The following is a 20681-nucleotide window of genomic DNA, read 5'->3' on the forward strand; positions in this document are numbered from 1 at the left end:
GACACTGCATCAAACAAAAACTCCTCACCATGGGTTTTAAAGCATCCCTTGATCCTTCATACTGCACCCATTACTCTCCCACTACAACCCAGCCCACACACTTTTCTCCTCTACTGCCTACCTTCTCACTGGACCTCTGTCTCCTCTATCTCACCACCTACCTCTCACCCACTTCCTGCCTCTAGCCTGGAACGTCCTCCCTCCTCAAATCTGGGAGACACTCTCCTCCCCTTCAAAGCCCTTTATTGAAGTGACATCTCCTCCAAGGGGCCTTCCGTGCCTAAGCCCCCTTTTCTTCTTTTCCCCCTCCACTCTGTGAGGCTCTGTCTTGCTCCCTTTCTTCATCCCCCTTCCCAGCCCCACAGCACCTATTTACATATCTGTCATTTAATTTATTTATTATATTAATGTCTTTCTCCACACCCTAGCCTGTAAACTTATTGTGGCAGGGAATGTATTGCTTATTGATTGTACTTTTCCAAGCATTTAGAATAGTGCTTTCACACAGTAGTGCTCAATAAATAGGATTAAAAGAATGAATCCTGGTGGGGCTGGATTTTAAGTGGTAAAGAGTTCAATCCACACAATCTCCTTCATCGGAATAGAAATGGTTTTAGGACAGCTTACTCTCAAAAAACACTCAAAGCACTTAGAAAATACTCTTTGAAGTGATTGTGATTTTTCAGAAACCGAATAAAAAAAGGATTTTCTTCCTACTCATCTCAGGAGGTCATTTGCCTGTGGCTATTTACTATTTTGAACTGAATCACACTTTTTAATTGCTTTTAAAAATGGTAACTTTTTTTAAATGCTTACTGTGTGCCAGGCACTGTATTAAGCCTAGGGAAGAGACAAACTAATCCGATTGGTCACAGTCCGTGTCCTACATGGGGAATCACAGTCTTAATCCCTATTTTACAGATGAGGTTAGTGAAGCACAGAGCAGTTAAATGACTTGCTCCTGGTAAGCAGACAAGTGGTAGAGCAGGGGTTGGAATCCAGGTCCTCTGACTTCCAGGCCCTTGCTCTAACCATTGGATGATAGTGGTTCTCGCATTCAACGTTGATACTGATGTGGGAATTGTAAAATTAGTTCCTAGAAATACTTTAGTCGAATAAATCAGATTAATTGTGTTTTGATGTCGAGCACACTTCATCATTTTTTTTGAAAAGTTAAAATTACGGTAGCAAGATGTTCAGTATAAATATTCAAATAATATCATGCTTTATTAATAGACCCCATTTTTTTTAGTGCTAGGAAGAATTATGGCAGTGCTGTAAATGGCATCATGTTCCCTCCCCCAGAAGCCGTTGGAGTGAAGAGGAGAAATATAACCCTTTTCATTAAGCAGTGGCATTATAATTACAGACCTAAGAGAAGTTATTAAGGGTATTCTACTTTTTCTTAAGTAGTTGGAAGAAATTGATTTCACAATTCAAGCACCTTTAAAAAGGAAATCATTTATAGATCATTTATGTTTACTGTAGCTGTGGATATTTATGGTAAGGAACAAAACCTCCAGAAAATTAAAGATTCCATAAAATGCTTTACCAAAGACAATTTGATATTTTGGAGAAGGCTACGTTATCAGAGAAAAAAGAGGATCTGGATGAATAAATTGTGTCTTTAAGTGAAGGAGAAGTTTTAAGTTATAGCAAATAGGACTTGGAATGCGCAGTAGAGAATCATTAAAAATAAGATTGCCGTTAAAGCCCCCAACGCAGGCAAGGCTGCTGCAGCTCTGACTCAGTGTCCTCAGCCTCAAACTCTACCAGGAGGGACACGTGTGGCGAAGGGAACCTAGCAGGATGGAGTCTGGAGCAGCTGCTGCATAATGAACTGGAACGGGGACCACCCGCAAATCGGGGGAGCAGAACCCACAATTTAAAAACAAAAGGGATTGGCAGTGTCGAACAATTCTCCATAGCAGTGGGTTCTTGGAAGACAGCAGCAACGCATAGACTGAGCTGGCAGACAGCGATGCAGAGAGAACTTGCCCGCTTTGGGCAAAAGCATTGCCAAGATCGGGTGAGTGGCAGTCTCAAAAACAGATACGGGCCCCGGGAATCAACTGTCTTTAAGTGCACACCACAGGCTAGGGACTGTTGATCACAGATTGATCTTTTCAAACCTTCTCTCTCTCTCTCTCTCTCTCTCTCTCTCTTTCTCACTCTCTTATCTCTTTTGCTCACTCTCTCATGCTCTCTCTCCCTCGTTCTCTCACTTTTTTTCTTTCCATCGGCCCTGAGAGTCAGGGGTCCTGGGTTCTAATGTGAGCTCTGCCACTTGCCTACTGTGTGGCTTTGGACAAGTCATTTAATTTTGCTGTGCCTTAGTTTCTTAATTTGTAAAATGGAAATTCCATACAAGTTTTCCATCCTGCTTTCATTGTGAAGTCCATGTAGGGCAGGGACTGCATCCAACTTGATCATCGTATATCTATTTCAGCACTTACTACAGTGCTTAGCACATAGTAAGCCCTTGAACAGCTATAACATTATAGTTACTATTTCTCTCTGTCCCTGTTTCTCTTTGTCTGTGTTTAATTATCTCTTTCTCTTGCTTTCTCTTTCCTCTCTAATCATTCATTCATTCAATAGTATTTATTGAGCGCTTACTATGTGCAGATCACTGTACTAAGCGCTTGGAATGTACAAATCGGTAACAGATAGAGACAATCCCTGCCCTTTGATGGGCTTACAGTCTAATCGGGGGAGAGAGACAGACAAGAACAATGGCAATAAATAGAATCAAGAGGAAGAACATCTCATTAAAACAGTAGCAAATAAGTAGAATCAGGGTGATGTACATCTCATTAACAAAATAAATAGGGTAATGAAGATATATACACTTGAGAGGTCAAGCACAGTGCTGAGGGGATGGGACAGGAGAGGGGGAGGAGCAGAGGGAAAGGGGGGAAAAAGGGGCTTAGCTGAGGGGAGGTGAAGGGGTGAATAGAGGGGGAGCAGAGGGAAAAGGGGGAGCTCAGTCTGGGAAGGCCTCTTGGAGGAGGTGAGCTTTAAGTAGGGTTTTGAAGAGGGGAAGAGAATTAGTTTGGCAGAGGTGAGGAGGGAGGGGGTTCCAGGACCGTGGGAGGACATGGCCCAGGGGACAACGGTGGGATAGGCGAGAAAGGGGGACGGTGAGGAGGTGGGCGGCAGAGGAGCGGAGCGTGCGGGGTGGGCAGTAGAAAGAGAGAAGGGAGGAGAGGTAGGAAGGGGCAAGGTGATGGAGAGCCTTGAAGTTCTATATGTTGCACATTTCCAATCAGGTATGGTTGGATATTTTGCAACAATAATTCTCAAACTGCAAGGAAGAGCAGCTTTGCCTAGTGGATAGAGCACAGGTCTGGGAGTCATAGGGACCCGTATTCTAGTCCTGGCTCTGCCAGCTGTCTGCTGTTGTGACTTTGGGCAAGTCACCTCACTTCCCTGGGCCTCAGTTACCTAATTTTTACAATGGAAGTTAGGATGATGAGCCCTATGTGGGAAATGGACTGTGTCCAACCTGATTAGCTGTATCTACCCTGGTGTTTAGAACAGTGTCTGGCACAACATAGTAAGCGCTTAACAAATATTGTTAAAAAAAAAGAAAAAGAGCAGAAAAACAATGTGGTCTAGTGGAAAGAGCATGGGCCTGGAGGTCAGAGTATCTGGGTTGTAATCCTGGTTCTGATAATTACTTAGGCAGATGTGACCTGGGGTAAGTCAGTAAGTCATTTAACTTCTCTGTACCTCAACTTCCTCAACTGTACGATGGGAAAGACATGGCCCTGGGAGTCAGAGGACCTGGATTCTAATCTTGGCTCTTCCTCCTATTTGCTCTTTGACTTTGGGCAGGTCATGTAGCTTCTCTGTGCCTCAATTCCCTCATCTGCAAAATGGGGCTTCAGTACCTGTTCTCCCTTCTACTTAGACTCTGAGCCCCATATGAGACTGGATTATTTTCTACCTACCCCAGTGCTTAATACTGTGCTTGGCAATAATAATGATAATTATCTTGGTATTTATTAAGCACTTACTATATGTCAGGCACAGTATTAAGCACTGGGGTAGATATAAGGTAATCAGATTGGAAACACTCTCTGTCCCACATAGGGCTCACAATCTTAATCCCCATTTTACAGATGAGGTAACTCAGGCACATAATAAGTACTTAACAAATACCACAGTTGTTATTATTATCATTATTTTTATCATGAACATATAGTAATCGCTTTATAAGTACCATAAAAATTAAAGAAGATATGGAGACCGCTTTCTTTGACACTTAGGTGGGGGAAGTGTCTTCATCCCCATTTTATAACCAGGAACCTGCAGTGAGAACAGATTCCTCAGTGGTGGAGCTGAGCTGTCCCTCAAGGGTCTTCATCACCAGACCATCCCTCCAGGCCAGGGCTGCCTTCCCACGCCAACTCTGGGTCTGCCCATGATGGCAGAACAGTAAACATGAACAGCCAGCCAGAAAACATCCAGCTGCTTCAGATAGCTTTGGTCATCCGGTTTCCCCTGAAATCTGGTCCTTCTCTGATCCTGGTATTTCAATGAGGAAGCAATTCATTCCACTATGTCTCGTCCCCAGTATTAGTATTGTTATTGTGGTGTACGTTATTTGCCTATCACAGTTCTAAACACTGAGGTGGAAAAGAGAAGCAGCGTGGCTCAGTGGAAAGAGCCTGGGCTTTGGAGTCAGAGCTCATGAGTTCGAATCCCGGCTCTGCCACCTGTCAGCTGTGTGACTGTGGGCAAGTCACTTAACTTCTCTGTGCCTCAGTTACCTCATCTGTAAAATGAGGATGAAGACTATGAGCCCCCACGTGGGACAACCTGATTACCCTGTATCTACCCCAGCGCTTAGAACAGTGCTCTGCACATAGTAAGCGCTTAACAAATACCAACAACAACATAAGTTAATCAGGTTGGATATAGCCCCTGTCATTACATGGGACTCATGTAGGAGAGTGGAGAGATATTGAATCCCCATTTTAAGATGAGGAAACTGAGGCAAAGAGAAGTTAAATGACTTACCCAAGTTCACCAAGCAGAGCTGGGAGTGGAACCCAGGTCCTCTGACTCTGAGCTCCTTGCACTTTCCACTAGGTCAAGGTGCTTCTCACTTCCCCCTTCCCAAGGTATTAGAGCAAGAGGAAGGGGTTGGGATTCAGAGGATGTTCGTTCTAATGCCGGCTCCGCTACTTGTCAGCTGTGTGACCTTGAGCAAGTCAGTTCAATTCTCTGGGCCTCAGTTGCCTCATCTGTAAAATGGAGATTAAGACTGTGAGCCCCATGTGGGACAGGGAGTGTGTCCAACCTGATTACCTTGTATATACCCCAGTTCCTAGAACAGTTCTTGCTACATAGAAAGCACTTAACAAATACCATAATTATCATTATTATTATTTTTAGTCTGTATTGCTAGTCACAGAAGCCATAATAACTTTAGTAGGAGGGTAATTTTATCAAAAGCATTTTTAAAAAATTTATTGGGCATACATATACCAAGTCCTGACTGAATTCAAGTGTATCCAAAAGAGAGCATCATTTTTTTTTTCCCGTGGACCGTGGAAGTTAAATAAGATGTGAATTAGGGATGCTTTGAGAAGCTGCTTGACTAGTAGCAGTTGCTAGGATACCCAACCTGTGAGGAAACCCCTTAGGAAGGAGATTGGGAGACCTGGAAGGAGCAGGGACATGAGCCCAATTTCCATCCTTCAAAACTCAGGGGGTCCCAGCTGGGTGGCATTTTTCAACACCTGGACCCAGGCCTATCACTCCAGGGGTCCTGGCCTAACCAGGATTAGACCCCAAAGGAGAAATAGAGAAACACCCAAGGATCTTGAGACTGTTGAGGAAGCTGAGGAGCCGGGCTGGAAGCTGGAGGGAACCTTAATTCGAGCATGTGACAGAATACAGAGAAGCGAGAAGCGGTATGGTCTGGTGGATAGAGCATGGTCCTGGGAGTCAGAAGGAGCTGGTTTCTAATCCCAGCTCTGGCACCTGTCTGCCTGAGTGACCTTAGACAAGTCACTTCACTTCTCTTTGCCTCAGTTACCTCATCTGTAAAATGGAGATTAAGACTGTGAGCCCCAGCATGGTGCAGTGGATAGAGCATGGACCTAGTAGAAGGTTATAGGTTCTAATTCTGGCTCCACCATTTGTCTGCTCTGTGACCTTAGGCAAGTCAGTTCATTTCTCTGGGACTCAGTTACCTCATTTGTAAAATGGGGATTGAGACTGTGAGCCCACTGTGGGACAGGAACTCTTTCCTCTCCCCGATTTGCTCATATCCATCCCAGTGCTTAGTACAGTGCCTGGCACATAGTAAGGGCTTAACAAATACCACTATTATTATTATTATTGGCAGGGACTGTATCCATAGTGATTAGCTTGTATCTACCCCAGTGCTTAGAAGAGTGCTTGACACAGAGTAAGCACTTAAAAATACCTTCATTATTATTATCATCATTATTTCAGGGAGGGCCTGAAATGACCAGAGAAAAGAACTGCAAAGTCACAGGCTGCATAACCTTCCTGAACTTCTGAACCATTCCAGTAGTTATGGATTAGGTCTCAGGAAAGAAAACATTTCATTTTGTGTTAGGAGCACTGCTTGGCACATAGTAAGCACTTAACAAGTATTATTATTATATAATAGGATTTTATTTTAAGATCTTTTGGTTCCCTGAACTCATATCTAGTGGAGCTGATAATATTCCAGATCTGTTAAGTGCTTCATTCTCCCTTTGGTGTGTCCTAAGAGTCCTTTTAGTTTTAGAAACATGTACTATATTGTTGAAAGGATATATACAAGTGTATGGCATTTGCACTATCATAACCTCTTTATCACCCCACTAAAGAGAGCAGTCTAGACTGTAAGCTCCTTGTGGATTGGAAGCAGTTTTACCAATTCTTATGTATTGTGCTTAGTAGCCCAAGTTCTTAGTCCAGTCCTCTGCACACAGTAAGTGTTCAATACATACCACTCATTGATTGATTGATTGACTGATCCAGAAACCCCACTTTTCGTCATCTTCCACTCCCTGACTTGCTCCCTTTGCTCTTCCCCCCTCCCAGCCCCAAAGCACTTATGTATATTTTTGTCTATTTGTATTGATGTCTGTCTCCCCTCCTCTAGACTGTGAACTCATTGTGGGCAGGGAATGTCAGTGCTTATTGTTGTATTGTACTTTTCTAATTGCTTAATACAGTGCTCTGCACATAGTAAGCGCTTAATAAATATAATAAATACGATTGAATGAATGAAAGCCCTTTAGCAAGGTATCTACATACTTCCCACGGGACTGAACCAGACTTGTCAAACCCCGGCCAGTTCCAGGACTGGTAAGAGTCAATTTTCAAGGTGGCAGCTTAGAGGGGAAATTGTTGGTTTTGGGACTCTGAAAAAAGTGAGGATCACTCTCTGCAGCTGCACCTGGGGAGGTAGATTTGTAAAACGCTCATCAGAGGTGGACCTAGGAAAGCGTGCTGAGTGTGGAAGCAAAGGGAAGACTTGGCATAGGCCTAGGTGAATCCCAAAAGAGGGTACAGCCGAGAAAATTCTTAGCCTGTAAGCCTGAACCATGACATGGTAAGCCGGAGTTCCTTGTATCTGCCCCAGTGCTTAGTACTGTGCCAGAAATATAGTAAGAGCTTAAAAATTACCATGACTGTAATTCTTATCATTACTATTATTATTATTACTCCAGTGAGCAAACTGCCATGCACCCAGGAAAGTACTATAAATAATGCTGAGCACTCAGTGCAGTGACCAGAAACTTGACTTTAGGGTCACAATTCCACATTCTCCACTTCACAGTTTTTTTTCAAATGAAGACTGTAAGCTCTTTATGGGCAGGCGATGGCATTGTTTATTCTTGTATTTTCCCAAATGTTCAGTACAGTGCTTTGCACACAGGAAATGCTCAATAAATATAATTGAATAAATAAATTTAGGTGCATTATATTTGAAATGTGATATTCATAGGGAACTAAGCTGTCTCAGTAGTGATGAGTGTCTTTTTGCACAGTAATAGAAATAATAGTAATGCTATTCACTCAGTGTGTACTCTGGGCCAGGCACTCTGCTAAGCGCTGGGGTAGATACCAGATAATCCAAACAGATGTGGTATTTGTCCCACACAGGGCTCCAGAATCTATTTTTCTTTTATTTAATGTCTCTTTCCCCTTCTAGACTGTAAGCTCGTTGTGGGCAGGAAACTTGTCTACTGACTCTGTTGTACCATGTCGTAGTGACTAGAGCCTGGGCCTAAGAGTCAGAAGGTCATAGGTTCTAATCCTGACCTTGCTACATGTCTGCTGTGTAATCTTGGGCAGTTCTGTGAGCCTCAATTACCTCATCTGTAAAATTGGGTTAGGGACTGTGTCCTAACTGATTTGCTTCTATCCACCCCAGCACTTAGTGCAGTGCATGGCACAGTAAGCTCTTAACAAATGCCATTATTATTATCACTATTATTGCTCTCCCAACCACTTAGTACAGTGCTATGCATACAGTAAGCACTCAATAAATATCAGTGATTGATTGATTGTTTAATTAATTAAAAGGGAGGGAGATCAGATGTGTTTCTACAGGTGTGGAAATGTTGGCTTAGAGAAGCTAAGTGATTTGTCCAAGGTCACTCACCTGACTGGGACATCTTTCACAAATGATGTATTGACTTTAGAAATTGATCCTTTCAATGAAGTGAATGCATCTTTTTTATAACAAATTCATTCATTCAATTGTATTTATTGAGCACTTGCTGTGTGCAGAGCACTAGTACTCCATAACCGGCTCAAAACAGCTGATTGAAATATGCATGTACTCATTGCTTCTGATTTTTATGCCATTAGTAAGAAATGTCTATTGATACATAGGTTTTTAGGAGTTATTTTTTCAAAGTAAGATGGATTCTGCAATGGCAAACTCCTTGGTATGAATAGAATGCTAGAAAGAGAAAAAATAAATGCTATTAAAATGCCATTTTTCCACTTGAGACCTTATGCAATGTAATTATACAACAGCTTTTTTTAAAAGCACACCACATTTCTTATTGGTTTGACCAAAAGAATTTACTGCAGTTCCTTTTTTCCTTTCTTTTTTTATATATAGATTACCCTGATCCTGAACATTTTTCCTGGAGAGAGTATCTGAAAGCTACACAGACTTCAGCGGTTCCTGCCAAAGTATTTAAAACGGTCAGTCTCTCAGGAAGCTATTCAGTTTACAAAGTGCTCTAGCTGAGACGGTACTTCCACTGGCGAGGAAATGGAGAACCGTGTATAGTCCACATCTTCACGGCCAACTTGCCTTCTTTTTCTCTTTTTTGTTCTGTTCATTTGTTTTTTGGATATGGTGATACTCTCATTTCTCCTGAATCATAATTGTGGTGTTTAAGCACTTACTATGTGCAGGCACAGTCCTAAAAACTGGGAGAGATACAAGGTAACCAGGTTGGACAGAGTACCTGTCCCACTTGGGGCTTACAGTCTTAACCCCCATTTTACAGATGAGGGACAGAGGCACAGAGGAGTGAAGTGACTTGACTAAGGTCACCCGGCAGACAGGTGGCAGAGCCAGGCTCAGAACCCAGGTCCTCTGTCTCTCATACGGATCCTGAATGTATCAGATGTACATGATTGTCAAAAGCCAATGTTGATCACAACCCTTCCTCACATGTGAGAAGCAGTGTGTCCTAGTGGAAAGAGCATGAGCCTGGGAGTCAGAGGACATGGGTTTTAATACTGATTCTACCCCTTGCCTGCTAAGTGACCTGCAAGTGACTTAATATATCTGTGCCTCAGTTACCTCATCTGTAAAATGGGGGATTAAATACCTGTTATTTTATTGGCTCTTTAGACTGTGAGAGCCACGTGGGATAGGGATTATGTCCAACCTTTTATTTTTGTATCTCCCTTAGTAGTTGGTGCAGAGTAAGCACTTAACAAGTACTGCAGTTGTTATTATTATAATTATTGTTCTTATTCAAATTTTAGTGGATTAAATAATTTAAGTGAGCTTGTTACTGTTAGAATAACTGTCTGCCTGATCGTGGTGTGTTTTTCTCTATGCTTTCTCTCCTTTTTCTCTTTTTATCTCTGCCCTTCTGCTTCATCTTTAACAATAATAATAAGAATATAATTATAATACCTATTAAGCACATACTACATACAAGTATTGTACTAAGTGTTGGGGTAGATACAAAATTAAAAGTTTGAACCCACTCCCAGTTGCCTCTGGGGTTCAAAGTTTAAGTTGGCAGGAGAACAAGTATTGAAATCCTGTTTGTCAGATGAGAAAACGAGGCTCAGAGAAGTGGCAACAGGTCAGGGGGTGTAGCCTGGAGTAGAACCCAGGTCTCTTGATTCTCCTTCTCCTCCTCCTCCTCCTCCTCCTCCTCCTCCTTCACAATATGGAACTTGTGAAGAGAAGGGTTTCAGGCTTATATGTGTTTCAAACTCTACTGAAGCATTGGAAGATCCAGGTTCAGTCTTTTTAAAAAAAGAAGCCTCAGTTATAAACACAAATAGAACCACCACCAGGAGCCTGCTGCTGCTGCTGCTGAAGATGATGGTGATAATAATAATAGTAATTATTGCTGAGCACTTAATATATGTGAAGCCCTGAACTATCACTGGGGTAGATGTCGATGATGATAAGAGTTATATTAATTATGTATTATTATTATTATTCCTAAGTACTTAGTTATATTAATTATGTTATTATTAGTATTCCTCAGTAATAATAATAATAATAATGTTGGTATTTGTTAAGCGCTTACTATGTGCCAAGCACTGTTCTAAGCGCTGGGGTAGACACAGGGGAATCAGGTTGTCCCACGTGGGGCTCACAGTCTTACTCCCCATTTTACAGATGAGGTAACTGAGGCACAGAGAAGTTAAGTGACTTGCCCAAAGTCACACAGCTGACAAGTGGCTGAGCCGCGATTCGAACCCATGAACTCTGACTCCAAAGCCCGTGCTCTTTCCACGGAGCCACGCTGCTTCTATGTGTCAAGCCATGAACTAGCAGTGGGGTAGATGATGATGATGATGATAACAATGGTAATGGTAATAATAATAGTAATGATAGTATTTGTTAAGCAGGCAATATATCCCGAACATTGTTCTAAGTGCTAGTGCGGATACAAGATAATCACTTAATTGTTTTAAAATATTAATCCTTTTATTATTGCTCCATCTTTACATGTTCTATGATTATGCAAGGTCCCACGTGGAACTCACGATCTAAGTAAGAGGGAGAACAGATATTGAATCCTCATTTTGCAGATGAGGAAAATGAGGCACAGAGAAGTTAAGTGATTTGCCCAAGGTCACACAGCACTGATGTGGGGGTTGCTGGGATTTGAACCCAGGTTCTCTGTGCTCTTTCCACTAGGCCGTGCTACTTCCTATTACAAGATACAGTAGGGCCAGATCAGACCCAATCCCAGAAGGGAGGACAGTTCTCACACCTGGATTTTTAGTGAGGCACCAAAAAGTTTAGTGGCTTGCCCAAGGTCACACCGCAGGGTGGGGTTTTGTCCTGAGCTGTAGCACTATCTGTGTGATCTAATCTTCCTTAGCCTCCTTCTCCACCTTTGAAAATGGCGATGCTAATGCTGGCCTTTGAGCCATTATATTCTGAGTTTCTCAGAACAAAGGCCCTATATAAATTCAATATATCATTGAATCATTTCATCCTTTGGCCTGTTTTGAGCAATGGCTTTAGGTTAATTCCCTGCCACTACTGAAATGAGCCCATTTCTAACACCCAATTATAATGAATTTCACACAAAAATGATTACTTTGATAGTGGCCTGCCGGATAATTTATTATCTGTCGAACATCAATCTGCATAATCAGCTTCATTCATGTCTTGCTGCCTCTCTTGGATGGGTCTCATAGGCCTAATTCATATCTCTCCTGATTGTTTCAGAGGGCTTCCCACGGGTTCCTGGCAAATATGAAACTTGAAGTGGTGGATAGACGGAATCCCAGATTAATCCGCGTAGCCACCATTGTAGATGTAGAAGACCAGAGGATAAAGGTGAGGCCTTTGGGATATTGCTTCCTTTGCCTTAATTTGATATCCTTTTTATTTCCTTTGAATGACGTTGCTGCCAGCAGATTAGCCTGGAGAAGAACAATGAATTACGTTGCTCTCATTCCGCTTGCCTGTAAAATCATTGTGGCAGGAAGTGTGTCTACCAATATAACAATATTGTACTCTCCAAAGTGCTTAGTACAGTGCTTGGCACACAGTAAATATGATTGATTGGTTGAATGATTGATGCTTCTGACCTTGTCAATGGTGATTGGCTAGGTGTGCTGGTGTCCCTGAACAGAAGGTCGAGGTTAGCGCAGAGCTGATTGGAGTGGCCCTTCTTGCTTCTGCTTTTGGCTACCGCCCACTGCCCATCAAGAGCTTAATACAATGCTTTGCAAACACTAATTAGAAAATGCAGCTTCTCTTATGACATTTAGTAAGCACTGACTATGTCCCGAACACTATTCTAAGTGCTGGAGTAGATAAGAGTTAATCAGGTCATAGTCACTGTGTCCACATAGGGATCACAGTCTACGTAGGGAGAATATGCTTCAAATCCCCATTTTACAGATGAGGAAACTGAGGCCCAGAGAAGGGAAGTGACATGCCTAAGGTTACACAGCAGAGAGGTGGCAGAACTGGGATCGGAACCCAAGTCCTCCGACTCCCAGGCCCCTGTTCTTTCCAGTAGGGTACACCTCTTTCCACAGTGTTAAGATCCTCACCATAGCTTTCTGGGCCCACTTTCCGCCTGTCTGTGCCTGTATCGAGAACAGAAACAAAAAGAATAGCGGATCTGATGGGGTGAACGGTACATTTCTCTGAACTCCCCCCATTTAAACCTTCAGTATAGCTTCAGGTGAGTTTACCCTCCATACCCGGTCATGTGAGCAAATGTATCGACAGTAGTTATTAAGCGCTTCCTGTGTGCATTGCACTCTATAGTAAGTAAGCTCTTGGGAGAGTATACTAGAGATGTCCCTGCCTTCGAGGACCTTACAGTCTGATGCAGTTTTTCTTTTTCTTTTTGTGATTTTTTTAAGTGCTTACTTTGTGCCAGGCACCGTACTAAGCACTGGGGTCGGTATAAGCTAACCAGGTTGGACACAGTCCTTGTCCCCCATGGGGTTCACAGAAGGTATTCCCAGTTTTACAGATGAGGTAACTGAGGCACGGAGAAGTGAAGTGACTTTTTCTTTTTTCATGGTATTTGTTAAGTGCTTACCATGTGCCAGTCACTGTTCATCACGTTGGACACAGTCCATGACCCACATGGGTATCATAGTCTTACAGATGAGGTAACAGGCACAGAGAAATGAAGTGACTTGCCCAAGGTCACACAGCAGACAAGAGGCAGAACTCAGGTCCTTCTGAATCCTAGGCCCATGCTCTCTACATTACCCACCCTGCTTCTCTACTAGAACAGTAATTCCTTTTAATTGTGTCTATTGCAAATCAAAATTATTGAATGTAAAAAAAGTTTTACTTTTGGGGCAATGTACTGACTAATATTTGCAATTCTGTATTCATTTCCAGATGACAGTCAGTGCAAACATACTAAAAAGAATGATTTTTATTGCATTTTTCGCACCAGGAAGCCTAAAGGATCTGTGAAATTCATTAAATTATACAAAACACATAATATCAATTAAGAAACCACTTTCCAAAGGCATGGTTCATTTTCATAACAATAAGAAACTGAAAGCAATGTCATTTTTATACTCTTTGTGCTGAAAGAAGCAAATTATTCATGTTTTAGGGCAAGGTGGTCACCTAATGGATAAAGCTCAGGTCTGGGAGCCTTTAGAACCTGGATTCTAATCCATGTTTTGTCACTTGCCAGGTATGTGATGTTGGGCAAGTCACTTAACTTCTTTGTGCCTCAATTTCCTTAACTGCAAAATGAGGATTCAATATCTGTTCTCCCCCCTACTTAGGCGGTGAGCTCCTAAGGGTCAGGGACTCCATCTGGCCTGATTAACTAGTATCTACCCCCATGTTTCAACAGTGATTGCACATAGTAAGCGCTAACAAATACTATAAAAAAGGGGGGAGAAACCTTTGGGATTTGTCACTTCATAAATGAAGGATGCTAAATTGTAAGCACATATTTCAGATCCAGGTCAAGTGTTTAATCAATTCAGAGATTCTGTTAAATATTTAAGGTGATAATCTCTGAATTGGCCATAAATTCATGCAGGAAGAATCACAACTCATCTTAATTTTTTGAGGAATGCGAAAAATAACAAAAATAGTTTACAGATCAACTTTTTACCCTTTGATTTTAATATCCATTTGAAATATAGGGTGAGGATTTGATCATTCCCTAATTCAGGTATATTTTGATATGATTGTAATACTTGATTTTCAGGCTTGGCATTTACAGTAGTTGATGCTATGGTACTGGAAATCAATTTTGGTATCACCCTGACAAGTTTTGTTTTCCATAGCTGTTTGCAAGATTTAACCATGCAGAATGCCAGGGAAGTCCACAAACTTTATGCTGTCTTCCAAGCAGAAAGTTAATGTCTAACAAAAGTATCCTCCCAAACGTTTAGCACCCTTGCACAATAAGCACTCAAGATATATGATCAAAGTACTTGAATGTCCACATTTGTATTAATCATTCTTAATTACCTGAGGATCAGCGTGGTCTAGTTAAAAGAGCACAGACCCAGAAGTCAGAGGACTTGGATTCTAATCCTAGCTCTACCACATCCCTGCTGTGTGACCTTGAGTAAGTCACTTTACCTATTTGTGCCTCAGTTTCTTCATGTGTAGCATGGGAATTTTATGTATGTTTTCCCTCATACTTAGACTGTGAGCCTCAAGTTTGGCAGGGAATGTGCCCAACCTGATAAACTTGTATCTACTCTAATGCTTACTACAATGCTTGACACAAAGTAATGCTTAACAAATAATACAACATTAATAATGATGGTGATGATAATAGTAGCAATGATTAAATAATTCAGGCAGATGTAACCTACCTACTCTTCTTCTGGTATCTGATTATTATTATTAATAATAATAAAACTAATAGTAATGATTGTAACCTACCTACTCTTCTTCTGGTATCTGATTATTATTATTAATAATAGTAATACTAATGGTGACAGTGATGAAATAATTCAGAGAGGTGTAACCCACTTCTGATCCTGGTTTCCAATTGATTCACTCCAATCAGTCAACATTTCTGGGAACGTTGGCTTCCCCTTCACCCAGATTTCCAAAAAATGGACAGTTAGTGAAAGGGCAAAATCAGTCATTCAAACAATTGTATTTATTAAGTGCATCTTTTGTGCACAAGATTTTACTCAGCACTTGGGAGGGTCAGTATATCAGAATTAGTAGTCACGTTCCTTACGCATAAGAAGCTTACAATCTGGAATAGAAGTAGATGATTCTCTGCTCCAAAAGGCCTTCCCTGATTAAGCCCTCTGTTCCCTGGCTCCTTCTTCTTCCTGTGTCGTCTTTACATTTGGACCTGTTCCCTTTGAACAGTTGGTACTCACCCCTCCCTTGGCCCCTCATATATGTCTTACCTTATGCCATCGAGACATTTCCAACCCATAGCGACACCGTGATCACAACTCTCCCAGAACGCCCCGTTCTCCATCTGCAATTGTTCTAGTAGAGAATCCACAGAGCTTTCTTGGTAGAAATCCAGAAGCGGTTTACCATTGCCGCCTTCCACACAGTAAACTCGAGTCTCCTTTCTCGACTTTCTCCCATTTTGCTGCTTCCCAACATGGGTGATTTGGACTTGTAGCAGATTGTCTTCCACTCACTAGCCACTGGCCAAGCTAGGAATGGAATGGGTAGGCCTCTGCTTGACTCTCCCTTCTGTAGCCGAGACTGGTACAGTACTTGAAGCTCTCCAGTTGAGACCCTGAGAGGCCCCTCATATATGTAGATATCTATAAATATTTATTCATATTAATGTCTATCTCCCCCTTTATACAGTAAACTCGTTGTGAGTAGGGAACATGTCTACCAACTCCATTGTGTTGTACTCTCCCAAGCACTTAGTACAGTGCTCTGCATGCAGTATTATTATTATTAAATGCCATTGAGTCATTTCCGATTCATAGAGACTCCATGGATATACTTTCTCCAGAACGTCCTGTCCTCTGCCATAATCCACAACCTTCCTAACTGTTCTTTCACTATCATCGTTATGGTCTCTATCCATCTAGCTGCCGGTCTGCCTCTTCCATGTTTTCCGTGGACTTTTCCTAGCATTAGCGTCTTCTCCAGAGAATTAGTCTTCCTGATTATATGTCCAAAATACGCTAATTCTAAGTCGAGTCATTTGGCTTTCCAAAGACCAGTTTGGTTTAATTTGCTCAAAACTCCATTTGTTTAGTTTTTTGGGCAGTCCATGGTATTCGCAAAAGCTTTCTCCAACACCACATTTCGAAAGAATCGATGTTCTTTCTATCCTGCTTTTTCACTGTCCAGCTTTCGGATCTGTACACTGTCACTGGAAACACCACAGAGTTGACAATTTGTATTTTTGTGGCAATTTTACATCAGCACATTTTATGACTTTTTTTCCAGGCTCCTTATAGCAACTCTTCCTAACATTAATCTTCGGCGTATTTCTTGGCTACTAGTTCCTTTATTTTTGATTGTCGATCCCAGGAGAGGAAAACTGTCAACTATTTCAATCTTCTCTCCATTCCCTACAAATGTGTTAAAACTTCCAGTGGTCACGATCTTTGTTCTCTTGACATTCAGATGTAGGCCCATCTTTCTGCTCTGTTCCTTAACTTTTAATAATAAGCCCTTCAAATCTTCTTCCCTTTCTGTTAGTAGGGTTGTATCATCAGCATAACGAAGGTTGTTTATATTCCTTCCTCCAGTCTTTACTCCCCATTCTTCATCCAATCCAGCTTCTCTCATTAGGTATTCAGTGTAAAGGACGAACAGATAAGGCGATAAGATACATCCTTGTCTTACATCCTTACTAATGGGAATCCAATTGTTTCTCTGTATTCTGTTCTTATCGTAACCTCCTGTTTGTTGCAGGTTCTGTATTAATGCAATTAAATGGTCTGGCATGCTCATTTTCCTTAATGTTCTCCGGAGTACCTTGTGATCCACTCAGTCAAGGATTTACTACACTCAATAAACACATGCTGACTTCCTTTTGCTATTCTCTTGTCTTTTCAGTTAGCCAGTGGACATCAGCAGTGATATCTCACACCCCTTGTCCTTTCTGTAATCCCACTTGAACATAGGGCAGTTAGCGTTCCATGTAGGTCTCCGTTCGAAGCTGTCTCACTTTTAGCAGTACCTTGCTGGTGTGTGAGATCAAGGAAACTGTGTGATAATTGTCGCATTTAGTTATGTCTCCTTTCTTCATTATTGGAACATAAAGTGCTCTCTTTCAATCAGATGGCTATTGAGTGGTTATCCATACCTGTTGACATAATTTGGTAAGGACTCTAACCGATTCCTATTCAGCTGCCTGAAGCACCTCAATCAGAAGCCTGTCAAAGCCAGGTGCCTTATTTTTGTCAAGGCATTGTAAAGTTTATCTAATTTAACTCTCCATGATGAGTGGCTCTAATTCAAAAGGAACTTTTTCAAATACTTGTATATTGCTATCTCTCTTGTATAGTTCCTGTGTGGATTCTTTCCGTCTCTGTTTGATTCCACTGGCATCATTTGTCGTCAGTCCATCTTTGCTTTTGACAAAACCAATCCAAGGATGAAATGGTCCCTTAATTTCCTTGATCTTTTGAAAGTCCTCAATAAATATCATTGATAGATTGCTTGATTGATTGATCATTATTGTGTAAAGTGGAGGGAAGGGAAAGAGCGGAATAAAGGGGAAAGCGACTCTTATTCTCAGGTGATTAGCATGTATATTCCATAGTTTCAGAAGCAGCGTGGTGTAGTGGATAGAGCGTGGGCCTGGCAGTCAGAGGGTCATGGATTCTATTCCTGGCTCCTCCGCTTGTCTGCTATGTGATCTTGGGCAAGCAATTTCACTTCTCTGTGCCTCAGTTAACTCATCTACAAAATGGGGATTAAGACTGTGAGCCACACGTGGGACAGAGTGTCCAACCTGATTTGCTCATATCCACCGTAGTGCTTAGTACAGTGCCTGCCACATAGTAAGCGCATAACAAATACCATAGTCATTATTATCAGCCACAGGGTGTTCAAGTGTTTCTTAGCCTTGGGGACAAGTGAGGGTAGTTTTCGGAGCTCAGGTGCCATGTTTCTTGGTGACTGAGTTTGGTAAAGAGCCAGACTACTTTCTAAGGACAGGAGGACCCTCAAGAGTACCTGGCCTAGAATTTGGGCCACTAAACTGGCCACCCAGATTGGACGTCTCAGGATTTTCTGTAGGATTTAGCCAGATGTAGTCCTGGAGTGCAGTTGTGGAGAACTTGATGGGATGGGGAGATGAGGGGTCCATCACTTTCTACAACTCCCTCCACCATACTTTTAAAATGACCTTAATTAAAGTGATAATCATAACTTTGGCATTTGTTAAGCATGCACTACGTGCCAAACTCTCTTTAACTATGGAGTAGATACAAAATAAATGGATCAGATACAGTCTTGTCTCACACTGGGCTCACAGTTTGAGCAAGTGGGAGCCAAAGTACTTACATCCCATTTTACAAATGTGGAAGTGGGGCATAGAGAAGTGAAGTGACTTGCCCAAGGTCACATGGCGGAAAAGTGGTGGAACCAGGATTAGAACCCAGTTCTCTCGACATTCAGGCCTTTGCTGTACCCACCAGACCTTCCTGCTTCTCCTTTTTATTAGCTATCTCTTGCTTCTTTTCCCTGCTGGATTGGCAGTTTTGCAGGGAAAATTCCCCAAGAGATAACTTAAACTTTAGGGGAAAATCACAGACCTCTTCTCTCACCAAGAATCCTGCTGCTTCCCTATCACAAGGGAGGACAGAGTACGGCTTTTGGGGTGGGATTTCTTTTGCCTTGGAAGAGCTGGAAATCTTGTATATTTCCAGGGAAACATGATATTTCCCTTGTGTTGAAGATTAGAAATCTTTTATCAATCACCATGTTTGCCTCTTGTATAATTAATATTTATGAAATTCTGCCGTGAATGTCTATCTTTCTGTTCAATTTACCATCAGCTTCATAATTATGCTTTGCTTAACATGCTCTGTCTAATCTGAAAGTCTACTACTGGCTGTTGATTAGAAGGTCTCTGTAATGTCTTCATCCAGTTGATGGATCCTCTCCCAAAATTAGGCCTTTATTTGGGAAAAATGACCTTCTCCAAATAAACATACCAGGAGTACTTAAAACAAAGTAATATTCAATAAATATTTGCCCTGTGGGAACGGCAACTAAATGATGAAATGAATAACAAACGAATTCCAAATAGATGCTTTCAGAATAAGGCCTGCTGAATCACTTATAAATTAAATCCCTCCACTAAGACTTTTCATATTTAATGCATTAACTCTACATATTTATGGCATTTCATAATCTGAATTAACAATCTTCTGGCCAAGAAGAATAAGCACAGCTCATTTGACAACTCATTTGGAAAATAGGACTGAACTTTAGTTCAGGCAGTTCAGTTTCTGTTTCTGTTTCAAAAGATGAAAGGAAATTGGTGTGGGATAACAGTCTAAATCCAAGCCTATGAGTAAAGAAATGACATTTTGAGTCAGTGCTTGACTGTCAGTGGCCTGTTAGCCTCTGAGAAAGTCTCATGACTTCTGTGAGTGTTTGTGGTGGTCAAATATTGAAAGAATTTGGGAGGGAACATTTATTAGACTTGACAAAATTCCTCACTGGGTTGCCTGTTTGAAAGATCTGCCATTTAGAATAAAATGTTAGTACTGAATTACTTAATTAGTGTCTGCTCATTCTAAGCCTCAAGCTTATAAATATGGATCGCCTGAGTAATATGATGGTGCATATCCCCATTTGGGAAAGATTTGGAAAATGTAATCACTTCAAAAATTGTGAAAAAGATAGCAGAAAAAAATAGTTTGGAGGTGAGGAGTTTCACAGTACTGTTGATACAAAAACAGTGTGGCCTAGTGGAGGGAGCCCAGACCTGAAAACCAGAAGGGCTTGGGTTCTAGTCCCGTCTCTGCCACCCACTTGTATGCTGTGTGGCCTTGGGCAAGTCCCTTCACTTCTCTGGGCCTAAGTAACCTCATCTGTAAAATGGAGATTAAGACTGTGAGCCTTATGTGGAACAGAGACTGTGTCCAACGTGATTATCTTGTTTCTACCTCAATGCTTAGTACAGTGCCTGGTACATGATAAGCGCTTAGCCAGTACAGTAAAAAGGGAAGAAAAAAATGAATCATATGAACCCAGCAAGCATTGCATTACCTAAAAAAACTCAAATAGTACTTATTGTAGAACACTGTACAAGACACTTGGGAAATATAACAAAAGCAATAGGTCATGATCCCTGCCTTTAAAGACTTCATACTCTAATGAGTCCTTTTCTCTTGCCTCTCTTGCCGTGCTGGGGTTAGGACAATGAAAAAAAATCCTCAAAAAAAGTCCAGCCTCTATGTTCACCAGCTACTTTCCATCCCACCCTTAGTCGTTGTCTTAGAGAGTTTGATATTTGGGGTTCATTGTCACTTTGGGTGTCAATTCCTCAAGG

At 41.6% G+C, this 20681-nt stretch overlaps 1 protein-coding gene and 1 non-coding gene across 2 annotated transcripts in view; one reads left to right on the forward strand and one right to left on the reverse strand.

Moving 5' to 3' along the window:
* L3MBTL4 (L3MBTL histone methyl-lysine binding protein 4) overlaps positions 1-20681 on the forward strand; it is a 437216-nt gene that overhangs the window by 130033 nt on the left and 286502 nt on the right. Inside the window, exons 11-12 of the mRNA XM_029064475.2 lie at positions 9113-9198; positions 11939-12049. Coding sequence (XP_028920308.1) covers positions 9113-9198; positions 11939-12049 — 197 coding nt within the window. The remainder of the gene's footprint in view (positions 1-9112; positions 9199-11938; positions 12050-20681) is intronic.
* On the reverse strand, positions 15814-15951 carry LOC114812424. Its single transcript, XR_003760077.1, has one exon. It is a non-coding gene; the product is annotated as a small nucleolar RNA SNORA7 (small nucleolar RNA).

Source organism: Ornithorhynchus anatinus, chromosome 5 (genome assembly GCF_004115215.2).
Source record: "Ornithorhynchus anatinus isolate Pmale09 chromosome 5, mOrnAna1.pri.v4, whole genome shotgun sequence".
In the NCBI taxonomy this organism is placed as follows: Eukaryota; Metazoa; Chordata; class Mammalia; order Monotremata; family Ornithorhynchidae; genus Ornithorhynchus; species Ornithorhynchus anatinus.